General features: G+C 46.3%; 1 protein-coding gene across 1 annotated transcript; it reads right to left on the bottom strand.

The window, feature by feature from the left end:
• Nucleotides 1-567: 567 nt before the first annotated feature.
• Nucleotides 568-1,365, bottom strand: LOC115319662. The gene has a single exon (XM_040208211.1). The coding sequence runs from the start codon at nt 1,363-1,365 to the stop codon at nt 568-570; it is 798 nt and encodes a 265-aa protein (XP_040064145.1).
• Between the last annotated feature and the right edge of the window lie 14,005 nt (nt 1,366-15,370).

The raw sequence follows: 15,370 nt of genomic DNA, 5'->3' as shown, positions 1-15,370 counted from the left end.
CGTCAATTAACATAAGGGCATACCTGTAATCATTCAGAGCACATGACAAAGGTCCCACAATCTTGATTCAGAGTTTCTCCCAGGAGCAGACGGCACACACGTTGTGTTGAAACACTTCAATGCCTCACCATTGATTTTGAGAAGCGAAAGCTTCTTAAAACCAATGGTGACGCCGTCGCACTTGGAAGCGACGGCGTCGATTCCAAGTATGTTCGTGCCTTTCGATAGGACGTAGAAATGCACGTCAGCGTTTCACTTTTTGTAAGCAACCACGGCAACAAAACAACCCGTCACTGCAATATTCCGCTGCGAAAAATCAAACAAATTAACAGCCAAGTCCTGTAGCTGAAGCGAAGAATCAAAATTCTTCTGATATGTATCTTCAGAGATCATCGAAGCTGCTGACCCGGTGTAAACCAAAATATATAACACCATTTCCTCGACATGAACAGAAATGGACATACTGCTTTTCGTGTACCTGCGGAGTACCGAGGACGGCATCCTCGCAGCTATCCAAGCAGCCAACTTCTCTGATGGTCCGGACTTCATTCAGGTGGACGGCGGTACTCATGCAGACAGCACGAAAATGCCAGAATTTTCCGAAGGCAGTGCATGTTTTCCTTCTTGTCTTATATGTACCGAAATTCGCAAGATGTCCTGACGACCCAGAATGGTAGAACTTCTTTCTAGAGGGGGTCGGAGGCTCACTTTCCCATGGATGCGTGGTTGATCGGCGCTCCGCATAGGCTTAGCGTCCACCTTTGGCATTGCTGAATCTGATACAAGTTCCTTGGAGTAGCGTACTGTTTCTTCGACCAAACAACCGATGACCAATGCAGAGTCCGGGGTGAGACAGGTACCCTCCAGGAGCAGCCGCTCTCGTAGCTGCTGGATCGACGTCTTTGCAACTAGCTGGTCTTGGATGAAGTCGTCCACCATGGCTCCAAACTCGCAGTTCGACGACAGGTCCCGTAGTTCAGCAAACAATCTGTCAATGGATTCCCCACGTAGCTGCACTTGCTGCCCGAAGCGATGTCGTGCGTCGAACAGGTTTGGAGTTGCCGCAAAGCAGCTCGACAGGGCTGCCAGAGCGACATCGTACTTGTCCAGTGCAGTGGGTGTCTTTTGGCCTTCAGGGGGTTCACGTAGCCCCAATATCTGAGGGCGCGTCTCCGGAAGAGAGTAGAAGATCCGTTGGCCTCTAACCCAGAGGCAGTGCAGCAGTAAGGCCTTCTGCCGAGCATGTTCGTGGGCGTTGCCTCCCATAGCAAGCAAGTAGTTATTAAACACACGTTGCCACTGTTTCCACAGAATAGCAGGTTTTCCGAGAGCAGGCAGGAATGAGGGAAACGCCATGAGGCTCATGCTATCGCTTTCTTGTCGCCACTCTTGCCACTGCCGAAGCAGCCAAAGTGACACCAATGTGCCAATGAAGAACCCTTAGCTTTATTATCTTTTCTCTTTTATAGCCATGCAACGCGCTAGTGGTGCCACCATACGATAGTAGCACCGCCCCGACAATCAGGATTACAAATAAGCATATAGCTCAGAATTTTCTACATATGTTTCACAACACCTTAAAGAAATTATTTCTGACTCAAATTTCCTATTCGAGACACCGATAAGCTCAGTACCCTCTTTTTATCGTTGGTCTCAGGCAACAACACTTACCGGAGTCATGTCGACGTCCCTTGTATGGTCCGTCAAGCTCGCATATTATTCCGTTTGCACACATGACTGATTGGTATTTTACCACATGGTGGCGCTTGTGCCCAGAGAAATATTTTTCCTGGGACTCTGAGGGGCGGCAGATGGCGCGCGCGTGCCGTGCCATCAATGAATCCCCAACAGTTCGTCAGGGGTGCTCCTCTTGCATGGACCGCCTGGTAGAAAGCAGAATGAAGTTTTAGACGAGCAGAGGCATACCCAGAAGATTTTTTCAGTGGGCGTTTTTCTTTGCTCAAACTGTTCAAAATGCAAAAAAAAAAGAAGAAAAGAAACAAGAGAGGAAAAGAAATTGCACAAACACAATCTTAGGTACTATTTTTCAGTTTCTTAGAAGACAAAAATTCAACCTTTTTTGCCACATCTCGTTCGTTCAATCTTTAAAGAGGGAAACTTTAATAGTGAACAACGAAAACACACAATCATAAGATATAATTGGCTTTGAACATAAAAAAGTCTAGACAGGCCCACAAAATATTCCGGTGCATACACTTAATAAGGGCGCGGCGATGTGGGTTAGTTGGTTGATACTGATCAGCGCTTGTCCTGTTTGCACTTCCCACTTCCTTTAGTCCCCGTATACTGTGTGCTGTTCGCCTTTTCGTCTGCATATACTTCTCTGCGTAACACTCGGTTATCCAATGACTAAAAACTACAGAAGGGTGCCAGAGAATAGTGAAGTTTAAAATATGATTAAACATAAACACTGCAATGTGCACTGGGGCAATGAGCAAGTGAAACATCATGCTCATTGTTCCTGCATGAAGGCACGTAGCCAGAGGGGGGAAGGGGGGGCATGCGGCCGTCCCCCCCCCCCCCCCCCCCCCCTCCACCACCCCCCAAATCTTCCATTTTGCTGGGACTTCCTCTCCCCCCTCCCCCTCAAACAGCATTTCGTCATGGGCGGGCCCTCCCCTCCCCCTTCCCCCCGCCCCTTCCCCAAAAACAAAATCCTGGCTACGTGCCTGCCTGCGTGGATCATATTTTTCAGAAATGATCGTGCTATAGTCATGCTTTGGGTTCTTTCCATTCTTTGATGTCATTTTACGAGAAAGGGGCAGAAAAAAAGTACCAGTTTCAATAATTTCGTGGGGTCTAAAGATTTAGTGGGAGCCGCCATCGGCCGATAGAGTTAGCGGGAGGACACTTTCGGGGCTGACTTAGATGTTCCGGTGAATGTTCAGAAGTGCAACCCCTAGCGAGCGCTATTGGGACGTTGAAGCTCTCAAGTATGACTCGAGTTTTTGAAGTCTCGAGAACGAACGTTCCGTTTCAGCGGTGCTAACGGGCGTGGTGGCCAGGATTCGCAGCAGGCGGTTTACATTAGGATACAAAGCCACCGGGCAAAAGCAAGTTGCCTGTACCGCTGAGACGTGCTAAGCGGTGCGGTCCTTCCACGTCTCTGTCCAGACCAGAACTTCCCCAGGCAGTTTATTTAACGTTGAACACAATATTGCCCTCACTTAAGTCTATTCACACGATGCATCTTGTTGGAGAATCTTGTGTCGCGAAACTAGGTTTTGGGAAACAGATTCCCCGTCTGAATGCGACCGAAAAAGTGGCGCGTTTCCGAAAAAAGTGGAGCGTCTTCCTCGCTTCTGGAGCAATTTTTCGCTGAAACCTCACCGAGGCCTGTCAATCACCCGAAGGAGAAACGCAGACGCTGCCAATGGCCGCTCGACTTCGCTATGACGTCGACCTTCGAGGAGGAGCGAGCTTTTGGAGGAGTCTGAGTTTCGGCCGATTCCGTATCCGAGCCAAAGCCGAAAGAAAATAAACAAACATGGCGAGCGACAAGCGGAGAAGCGATGCGTACGGGCGATGAGTCTTGGTCCTACTCGGTTGCAGTTGCAGGTGTGTGAACGGCGCCTACAGTACGGGTTGGTTGCGCGGTGCAGATTCAGCAATAGTGGCAACGAGTGCAAGCACCGGATATAAACCTGATGACTGGGCATAACTTTATTAGCGGTGCAAAAATGTCCGAAATGCTTCGAGATCATTTGCCTGTTCTTTGACGTTCGTAGTCTTTCCCGGGTTTGGCAGGACTAGTAAACCCAGTGATCCGAATGTGACGAAGTTCATTGAGTGGTATTAAGGCCACGGTCCCACTGAATGTGGCAGTTTAGGTACTTTTTGGCAGGTCATTACTCATCTCCTTTTAAATACTGTTTTGTGGGGTTAATGTCATTCGAAAGGCAATGCAATCCTCTTTCATTTGATATTATGTATGTCTTGGTTTTTACGTTTCATGCGTGTTTTTAGCGTTGCGAATATGATGACGTGGACCCTCACTTGCTCCGCTAGTTCATGTTTTATGAACGATCCATTAAAGATAGCACGGTTCCAATATAGCAGTTTTGTTAAGATGATGTCGGAGCAGAATGTAACGATACACTTTTCTGGTATTTGCACTACTTTGTTTTTTTCATCCCTCCAAATATTGCCCGAAAATTGTCATTTTTCAGCACAAATATATTTGTAATGACACGCGCTAGGGCAATGAAATTAGCTACAGATATAGTGCTTATAATTGGTAATATGCAAAAAAAAATTAATGTTGTGTAAAATTTTTTTGTTTAGATATTTTATATCAAACGTAGCACTTTTTAGTGCTTCGAGTCATGGTACTTCAAATGCCGCTGAGGAAATAATTAAGCTATGACAAAATTTTTTATAAAATTTAGAGCTACAATGGTTGCCCAAGAGGTGGACGATGGCTTTTTTTCATTTTCAAAGTCATAACGCTCCAGGAGCCCTTCAAACTTACCTGTTTTTGATGCACATCTTTTTTGGACATCAAACAGATTTATTGGCATCTAATAACATTTATTGCTTGGAATAGATATACATTGCGATGCATTCAATTTTCACAATGATCTTGCTTTGGTTTCTTAATAGGTGTAGAGCTTAGCTAATTTTAAAAGTAATTAAAAACTGTTTGGGTGTTTTGTTGCGCTATCTGGCGGATGGCAGACAAACTGCTGATTTCTAGTGTTCAAAAAATTTCCGAGGGCGTCGTTGGCGTCTGTATCATCATCAATCTCCGTGTCTTTTTACCTTCACATTTAAAAAATATATTGGAAGATTTACTATCGATAAATGAATGGTTTAAGTACTGGGTCCGATTAATAAATCTAAGACAAATAATTACACGCATGTAGCGTGAGATAATGTGTTCATTATTCGATATGATTGAAATCAATAAACAATAAAGACGAAGAGGAAAATAATACACCCGAGTTCACTTCATGTCTAGAGTCACTAAATGAGCTTTAAAGTATCGGCATTCCGTTCCCCAAAATTGTTTTGGGCGCCGCCATTTTGGGTCTTGTTCAGAGCAAACGCAACTGCCGATCGTCATGATCCAAAAGTACGACTTCCTCAGCATTAGATGCGGTGCTAGGAAGCTGATGCAATATTGCAATGCTCTCTCGCGGGTTGTTTAAACATTTGTGGGGTGCGGAAAAGCGTTTCCTGTGATTTTAGATAAAGCTTCAGGTAACTGGCAACCATGATTTTAAGCCACAATATGGCCAAGTGTCGTTACTCTGAACCGTAGCTAATTTGTACCCGTTACACGAGCATCCTTAACCGTGGTTAACTCAGCTTTAACTGCTGTTACGTGGCACCACAGTTACCGCACTATACTCTCGGACAGCTATTTCAGAAGAAGTGGAGAGCGCTCGTGCACTGCTTCGATGTGTGCTCAAGATGCTCAAGCGCACGTTCGCCCATAGCTTTGACTGCATAGCCAAAGAATGTTGTCGGCCAGTATTGTGCGCTAACTGTGGCTTAGCGTAACTGCAGTCAAGTGCGCCCGTATAACAAGGGTATTACTGGCACAAGTGGGAACAATGAGGAAGAGGCAGGTGTCAAAAGGTAGTGGCTTGTGGAATCCACGGGGCTTACGTCATGGCCCCTCCAGGTATTACAAGCCTCTTGAACAAGAGTATGAATAGTGTCATTAAATAAGCTACGCGTCAGAGTAGCGACACTTGACCATATTGTGGCTTAAAATCATGTTTGCCAGTTATTTGAAGCTTTATCTGAAATCACAAGAAGCGCTTTTCCGTCCTCAACTTTAAACTGTGTGCGACAAAGCAAAGCAACATTACGTGAGCTTCCTAACACCAAATATAATGCTGAGGATGTCGGACTTTTAAATCTTGACGTTCGGCAGTTGCGCCTGCACTGCACAAGCACCAGAATGGCGGCGTTCACAACACTGACGGGGAAGAGAGTGCCGATACTCCAAGCGCAGCTCATTTATTTGCTCTAGTTCCCGCAAAACTCCTTTTCCCTGACTGAAACTGAAGGTAAATATGAATAATACACTATTATTATAGCTTATTTAGTTTTAACCAACTACACATAATGAGAGGAGGAAGCGGCCGGGTAGGTGAAACGTGGGTTTTATGTGCGACCGTACTAACCGTCTCAAAAGAGAGAACGCGCGAGCTTGCGCTGGTTTAAAAAGAGGCATCCAAAGAAAGAAGCGGCACACTGTGCTCTTAGTTATTATGCGTCTAATTGGAAATTGTCGTGTGTATGTTTATACAGCCGGAGGTTAGTCCGCCTTAGTGGGCGTCTGACTCTCAGCTGTAGATGAGCAGTTTAGCCAGTGCGGTACAACCGCAAACTTGGCGCCTTTAACGTGCGCCACGCAGTACTGATACACACGACCGCACGCCGGTACGCTGCTCTTCCCAATCGAAACGGGCAGGGGCGGGGTGGCTTCTGAAGCGCGAGTTTTCGCTCCAAGTGCTCCGAGCTGGTGTGCGCTAGACCATGCACTCAGCCACCGAACCCCCCCCCCCCCCCCTTGTGCGTCTAATTTATATACAGGTATAAGCATTTGAAGATCGACGATGGACGTCGATCGTCTCGAAGTAATGTAACGTAATAACATTATATAAATAATAAACTTGTTGAAGGACTGAACAACTCAATTTTTCAATTCTTGGATTGTAATATGGCGATAGCCTATTGTACTTACTGTTGATGAAGAGCAATATGAGGCGATGAGGTAATTATTAAATGATGAGGCTCTATGGGGACGACGACATTAGTGGGTGTCGAACCACAACGTATACAGTGCCAGACTTGTTTCAAGTATCGTGTACCCAAAGACTTTCTTCACCCGCAACAGAATATGGTAGAATCAAATGAGGATGCTGCTTTATAACTGCACTGTGCAGAAGTGCGGCTTATTCGTTAAAAGGAGGGACGAATTTCTAGGAGAATTCCCTGATTGACTACTTGGGACAAATGGCCTCGTTGACGTAAAGTATCCCCGTTCCAAAAGATTCTTGAAGCATACTTAAACCGCAAAGAAGTATGAGGCGAAAAATAAGAAAGGTGCGAAAGGTACAAATCACCACCGTAGCTTCTACTATGAAATACAAGGGCAGTTACACAGTACACAAAGAGAGTTTTGTGATTTAGTTATATTTACACTCAAGGGCATTGATATCCAACGTATTCAGAGATGACACCTTCTGGTCAACCAACATAGAGCCTTTTCTACTCAAGTTTTACATGGAAGGCCCGACTTCCGATGAAATTCCTTACGTAAGCGAGTTGTCCGACCGAATAAACTGCCGTTACACCCGATCTGGGAATCTCTCGATCTTCGTTCGTAAGCCATGGTATCATGAGATCAAGGGGTGTGGCTCTTCGTCCGCTGAATATTGCTTCGGCGGGTGTTTTTACCGTGTAAGACGAGACCGTCGCTTGCTGCTGGAACAACAACATGGTGATTCTCCACTGAACTGCTTCTTCCGTCAGCTTCAAAAGGGCTTTTTTCGTGTTTTTTTTTTTTTTATTTCGCACACTATCTGTTTTGCATGCCCGTTAGTTGCAGGATGGTATGGTGCACTAATGTGATGCCTGATGCCGTTTTTTTTTTCTTCAAAAACTTGTTTATTTTGTTTGAAGCAAGATTTGGCGCGTTATCAGAGAAAAGTATTTTCAGTAGGGCAAAAGTAGGTAAAAGAAACCGTAGAACGTCAATGACGTGTTTGGACGTCGTGGCAGGTATGCGGATACGTTTCGCCGCCCACCGATTGAATAGTGGATCGTTTTCAGTAACTGTTCATGATGGCGTTGGACTCAAGGAAGACTTCGAGTCTTTCCAGAAAGTTAGCACAGGCGCCAGGACTTTTGTCGAAAGCGGTAAGTGTTCAAAACGTCGACAACGTCGGTAGCCACGTGTTGTGCTTGACGCTGAACACTTACCATTCGCTGAGAAGAAACTTGCTTGTTCGCCTGCCACGAGTCGTCCGATATCAGGTTATCACCGCAACACCATCTCCCGACAAAAACGCATGTCCATAGTTAGCAATCACGTGAATTTATAAATTTCCGAACGCTCATAACTTGCCGTCGCTAAACGCCGTTCATTCATAGCGTCATCATTGCTAATAAACGTCTTCCTATTTCTTCTGATGGTTTTCATCATATTCCTCCTAAGCTGTACTTACAACATTATGTGTGTCGGTACTTCCGAAAATATTGCAACGGCGTTTGTTTTCTGGGAACCTATAATGTAACAACCTTTACAACATCTGCCGGACCCCGTGAAACACAATATTTCGTGACGTTATTTTAGTCGTCATTAAAATGCTGAGGTAAGCACCGTAAATCGCGACTTGACGTCCGCTTCCACTGGTGTCTTGGAAGATTGGGTCTACTGAGCGTGCATTCCTACAGAAGAAATTTTCATTGATACAATATTAACACGTCAATCAACATTTGATTCCTTCTTGGTAAGATTTGTTGCGAAAGCCCGTTACAACCACCGAAACCGCATCTCCGCATACATCTGTTTGCTGGGCCACGCTACTTGAGCTAGCTGAGCCCAGCTGGCAGCGGCGCGAGCAAGGCCACGAGGGGAACGTGATGGTGCTCGAGCCATCCCACTGTGAACCAATGTTTCGGCCACCCCACGGGTGCGTGTCGCCATCTATTGGTTGAACTAACGCCTTGTTCAAGATGGCTGCCGTGGGACCGCAGCCTTAATAAAACAGACTGTCTCTTCACGCTGTGCGTACTTCATATCATTTTGATGCGAAACGCTTGGTATTCCCGGTGCAGATGACAAGTTTTGGCGAAATTCTCGTGAGTCAATGCGTCACAGGATTCGCGCGTCAAACTCCACGTGGGAACAGGCCGATTTCGCCAAACTGTGGCGCGCTGAAAAGATGCATCCTGTGGCAGCATCCTCCTTTACCGCTCATTCACACTGGAAGCGGATCCGCGTTCGCAAAGCGGTTGCGAACGCGGTTGTATAAAGATCCAGTGCAATTGCACGTGCACCCGATGACATCAAGTGCGCGTGCAATTGTACTGGATCTTTATACAATCGCTCATTCACACTGGAAGCGTATCCGCGTTCGCAAAGCGGTTGCGAACGCGGTTGTATAAGGATCCTGTACAATTGCACGCGCACTTGAAGTCATCGAGTGCGCGTGCAATAGTACTGGATCTTTATACAACCGCGTCCTCAACCGCTTTGCGAACGCGGATCCGCTTCCAGTGTGAATGAGCGGTTAGGGAGGACGATGCTGCCAGACGTGAATGTGCCGACTCTGTTGAAGACCCTGAGGACACGCTTGAAGTTGTAGGTCAATAATCATTCTTGACGAAGCGTCAATTGACGGCTTGGCTATTGAACTCATTACTTTCACGACTCGCGCGCTGAACGGAAGATTGTAAACATTACCCACACAAACTGACACCGGACAAACACACACACACACACAAATTGAGCGGGGGAAAATGGAAAGGGGCAAAGAGGAACGTTGAAATTTCGGGGGGTGTTTTGACCCCTGAACATCTATCTCCCTTGGCTACGCCACTGTACGTAGCCAAGGATTCTGTTCTTAGAAATAACAAAGTTTCTGTAAAAAAAGCGGGCTTCTGTTCTGGAGGTTTGCGAAAAAAAACAGTCGATGTTTTTAGAATAACAGAGTTTTTGTAAAAGAAACAAGTTTCTGTTCTGGAAGTTTGTAAAAAAAGAGTATGTTTTTGGAATAACAGTTTTTGTAAAAAAAGGGGGTTTCTGTTGTGGAAGTTTTTTTTTAAAAAACAGTGTTTTTTCCAGGTTTCACAGCAAACGGTGTCGCTGGTATTCACCTGCCACTCACGCTCTAAATACAGAGAAAACCGGGAAAGCACGATACAAGGCCCTTACACATACAAACAGAACGCACAAATAACAGCAACACAACAGGCAAACCAATCACGCGCCCTCCTCTACACTTATACCACGTTCACCGAGCGCTATATATGGCAGCCTTATTTTTCTATTCGACTTGGCCGGTGACTGCTGCATCTGCCGCATAAACACGCAGAAGCTGACCAAACTTTATTCATATTCAATATTTCTTTGACATTCTCACAGTGAGTAGTTCATATCTTTTAATCCAGCGCCTTCAAAAAAGTCACGGTAGATTAATTATCTAAAATTCATTAATTAACTTTTAATATTAATTTTATGAATTATGTTAAAATGCACTATTAACGCTGATTTCTGTTAGAGGCTATAGGAATTTTAAGAGTTTAGTTAATATTCAATTAGCGCGGCGATTAATCCCTTCTCTTAACGTCTTCCGAGCCCCAAAACACACAAGGAAGAGACGGCTTCATGTGACCGCCATACCTTCTTTTTATAAACTTTTGTTCCATTTGAAATCAAACTCCCCGTCTTCGCCGTGATATGTCGCAGCTCGCTGCGACTGTACTTTAGATTAACACAGGGCTGCTTAATTTTTACATAATACTATCGCGTTGGAGTGAAATGCGAACAGCGGAGAGCGTGGCCGTCGACACACATGCTGAGCCTAGCTGCGCCTATCGAAAAACCTGCACGTTGGAGAGTAGGGTGCTGCCAGGGTGTACTCCGATGTGTTTGGCTCTCGAACAGCAGAACCCAAGCTTCGACGCTGCGCCGCTAGTGCGCTGGAAGTTCCATCACAGCCACTTTCGTTCGTTCGGCACGAGCCATGCGAGGAAGCTCGCCGCTCTCTGCAGGTGCGCGCAGGTCGGTGTAGCATGACCGCAGCATCGTGCTCCCTCCTAACTTGTGCCGGTTTATTATAATTTTTTTTTTTTAATGTACGCATTGTAATTTTTGTTTTGTTTGTGAACAGTATAGCAGAAATTGTGCGACATTCGAGACAGAGGAACAGGAGGGAACACGACGGCTGCTGACGCTTAAGCAAACACGGCCCATAAACCACGTGACCCACATCAAACAGTTGGAAATTCTCCGTAATACAGGCTATCTGACTGTTCGATGCCACCAAGCAATTGTGAGGAATTGCGCGGGCCTGTGTGCCCATAATTATTAGGACGGGATTTAAAAATTCCGCAAGCTTTTTCCGTGGCTCAAAACTTGAGCGAACATAATCTGAGTGAAGCGGATACGAACGGGCTACTAGTGCCACTAAATAAGCTACGCTTCCGAGTAACGAAACTTACCCATATTGTGGCTTAAAATCGTTGTTGCCAGTTATCTGAAGGTTTATCTGAAATTACAGGAAAGGCTTTTTCGTCCTCTACAAATGTTTAAACAGTTCGCGACAGAGCCAAGCAATATAACATCAGCTTCCTAACATAGAATCTAATGCCGAGGAAATCGCACTTTTGAATCTTGACTATCGGCAGTTGCGTCTGCTCTGCACAAACACCAAAATGGCGGCGTCCACAACAATGTCGGGGAACGGAATGCCGATACTTTAAAGGGCAACTCCGCTCAATTCCGAAAAAATTAGACTTACATGTGATTCCTTTTTACGAAGCACTACTAAACAGCCCTACGTCTTCGGATTCGCGAAATGTGGAATATTATTTGTGTAATTCTAATTTAAACATCAGCTGATACCGAAACCGAAACTTCGGTTGCGTCAGGCAACATTGGTCTTGTGTCGTCAGAGTCATGGCCACGTCACGTCGAACCACGTGGTCTTGTGACGTTCGGGGAGCGAGGGACAGGACACGCGACGCGAGCAGGTCGCTTCGCATGGCGTGGACCTGCGTGGACGGTGATGGCCCGGGGGAGAGGGGGAAGGGGAGAAGACGAAAGAGGAAAGGGGGAGCAGAGAAACAGACCGATAAGCGCGCAGGGCAGCGCAAACTAGCGCACCCGCGTTACGGTGATCACGTGGACGCCGTTCAGCCAACACCGGTAGGAGAAACTCATGACGTCATCGTTCAATTTCGCTCTGAGAAGTAAAAACAAACAAAACGTGAGAATGACATAGACATGGCTCTGACGTAGTGGCTCAACGTTGGCCGCTCCAACTCCGTCGCATTAGGGAGTTTTCGTAAATCGTTTCCGCTGTCCCGCAACGCTCTCCGCAATCCGCTACGAGATCCGGGTTTCTACAACTAAGGCGCGGTAGCGGCTTTTTCGTTGCGGAGGGCTTAGCGGAGGGAAGAATGCGGTCTACGAAAACTCCCTATTGACTGCGCTAACGATTGCGCCTCACGCCGCACGCCAGAGTTGGCAGGTTTCGGCGACTTGGCTCGCTTGAAGGTTTGCTGGCCAGTTTATTAAATATATAGACGGAATTAGATCGTAATATTTGACATGCGGTCTTCCTATATAATACTGAAGAGGGCTACATTGTTCTCTAGATATAAAAAATGATGCGGAGTTGCCCTTTAAAGGGGCCCTGCAAGGACTTTTCTTTACTTGTTTTTAATTTTCACCGAACCTGAGCGCACTGAACGTAGTAACTTAATGAAACCTTTCTTTTCTCGAATTTCGCTTTATTTTAAAAGTTATAGCCAAATTAAAATTACAAAAACAAGCATAAAATAACCTCCTTCGTGCCGTCCTTGGTCGCTTGAGTGGCCGTGAACTAGAGGAGGGGTAGCGAGCTCAGCGAGCGCTCACGGCTGCCGCACTCCGTGTCGACGGCTCAAGAGGGCGCCACTAAAGCATGTTCTGGATAGGTTGTATGAAGCGGGCAGCCAGAGCGGCTCTCATTGCATTTGCTGCGCGATTAAACACTAATTTGGCATGACACTTCATTGGCCACAAACGACAGCAAACACGGGGTAAAGATCAGTTCAGAACGGGAGCCACTTCGCGCTGCCATACCGCCAAATCGCAAGCCACTGCTCCGAAGGCCTTCAAAACGCTCGAAAGTTGGAACCACTCGGATCCTCGACCGCAGCGCCGCCGCGTATATCCGGGACCTTTCTACGCTCGCCGCTCGTCGGTGCCTCATCGTAGTAAGCCCAGGACCAAAGAATAAGGGCAAGTGCCGGTACTCTGAAGCGTAGCTTATTTAGTGGCACTATAAAGGCCTGTTCACACATGCAGCGGAGCACTACAAGCGTAGCGCTGACCTCGCGCTAAGCGCGTGCCGACGGGAGCGTTCACCAGCTTTGTGTCGCATCGTCAATACTGTTGTTCATGGCAGACAATAAGTAGCGGACGACCCGTGAGAAGCGCTACATTAGCGCTTCGCTGCGTGTGTGAACCGGCCTTTAGTGTGCTCCTTTTTCGTGTTGGCTACAGTTGTGTCTAACCGCGGTTAGTGGCCGTAAACTACGAGCTTAACTTAGGTTAAGCCTGCCCGTGTAACTAAAGTATTACACTCGTGCAGAAAGCCAAGCTGATTTCATCTTTAATTTCATTTCAGTGGCGAGCATGATATCGGTGCTCCCTACTCTGGGGCAGCTTTCCATGGCACACCAGAAGAAATTAAGAGGGCACGCGCATAGATTTGATCGGTGGGCCAAAAAATGCTGTCCTTGAGTATCGGAACCGGTTTATGTCGATCCTTAGTTTTATCATTATTCCACTTTATTGAGCCACCAGTTTTAGAAATTTATTTTTTGCCGTCAACTTTTGTCACCAGGGTATGTTCCAGTCCAGCTCGGTATCACGGTACAAGTCCCCGTTATGGTAAAATCAAAGTTTGCATGATTTGAACGGTACGTGGTGGCGCGTGCACAGTCGGGCCCACGGTAACGGTGGTACGATAGCGGTAGTAAGTTAACGGTTTGTTAAAAGTTTTTATTGAAAAGCTACATTCTGCAGGCAGCCAGGATCTTGTCCAGCGTGCCTATTAAATGATCACCCCGTGCGTTAGAAGCGTGAAATAGAAGTTAGCAGTTTGTTCGTGCACGGAAGACTTGTGGAGCTTGATTGACGTCAGTTATCAGAACCACACAGATGTCCTCTTGAAAAACCGAGAGCGCATGTCTCCTGCAAATTAAATTGTATTGAAAAATGCGTCATTCAGAAATGCATGTATATATATATATTAAAAAAAAACAAGAAAACAAAAAAAACGAAACTGCGGAAGTTAGGAGGGAGCTTCACGCTGCGCTCATACTCCACGCACGCGCACGCAAGCAGCCTGCTCCTGCTGCGAGCGGCGGCCTGCTCCTGCTGCGCCGCTCGCAGCCTGCTCCTGCTGCGAGCGGCGGGCTTCCTCTCGTGGCTCGTGCAGCGTTGTCAGATTGGGCTACATATAGCCAAATTGGGCTACAGTTTTTCTAGTTGGCGTCAAAATTTCGTTGTTGGCTATGTGGCTATTTTTGGGCTATTTCTAAGAATGCGGCGAACTTTTGTCGAACCTCAGGTTTGACGTCGAACTTTGAGGTTCGACTAGATAGATTTCCAACTTCTAATCAGTTAAAAAAAAAGTTAATTTTTTTCGGCTAGTGGGGAGGAAAGAGAGGACAGGTGTATCTCGAAACAACCCATTCTTATTTGAACCCTTCTCGTTTGAACCCATTCGCAAAACGCCCTTCTCGTTTTAACTTTTCGCGTTTCGACCCTTTCTTATTTATACCCGTCTTATTTGAACCCATTCTCATTTGAACCCTTCTCGTCTGAACCCATTCGCAAAACGCCCTTCGCGTTTTAACCTTTCGCGTTTCGACCCTTTCTCATCTGAGCCCGTTATCATTTGAACACCGTAGTGAGGTATAGTAAGGAAAAACAGTTGAGGATGAAGGTTGAAGATGAAGCGAAGCGGCACCATCTCTTGCATAGCACATGAAACAATTTTCCTTATACCTGCGTGCTACCCCGAGTCTGTTGACGTAGCTACGTGGTGACGTGGTTTCAAAAGTGCTAGCACAGATTCGGTACTTCATTGTGCTAGTCGTGTGTTATTGTTTGTAATGGCTAATTCGGGTGGTCATTTTCCCTGAAAAAAAGTTTTCCCATATCTTCGGCAAGGGCGTTCGCGTGGTCAAAGGCTGGCGGGTGCAAGCTTTTCGAGTTGCGCTTCTCAGGCGGGTACCGGCAATTTGCCAGCAGAAGTTTTCCCGAGCTCCAAGAGGACGGGCAGCTTGTCTGCCAGACTGTATCCGGTATCGTCACATCCGAATTGGAATAGGGAACCAATCGAAACAATGCTCGCTGATGCGGCAAATAGCGGTATCGAGTGGCAAACGAAGCCATCGAGACAGGCACCCTTTTGAGCTCTGAGACAAGATAGCCGAAGAGAAAGATAATTTATGTTTCAAAGAAAGTCAACATTTTTGGAAGAATTTATCCAGCCTGAGCAAGGTATGTTTGCTCTGAGACACGGGCTGCATCATACATCACTTTATTTTACAACTCTGTAATAACAAGTTATTACACCGCTGAAAAAAAAGTATGCATAGTGAT

This window comes from Ixodes scapularis, unplaced genomic scaffold (assembly GCF_016920785.2).
Source record: "Ixodes scapularis isolate PalLabHiFi unplaced genomic scaffold, ASM1692078v2 PGA_scaffold1__304_contigs__length_218370807, whole genome shotgun sequence".
In the NCBI taxonomy this organism is placed as follows: Eukaryota; Metazoa; Arthropoda; class Arachnida; order Ixodida; family Ixodidae; genus Ixodes; species Ixodes scapularis.
The sequence above is the reverse complement of the archived record's forward strand: the minus strand, read 5'-3'. Positions and strand labels throughout refer to the sequence as shown.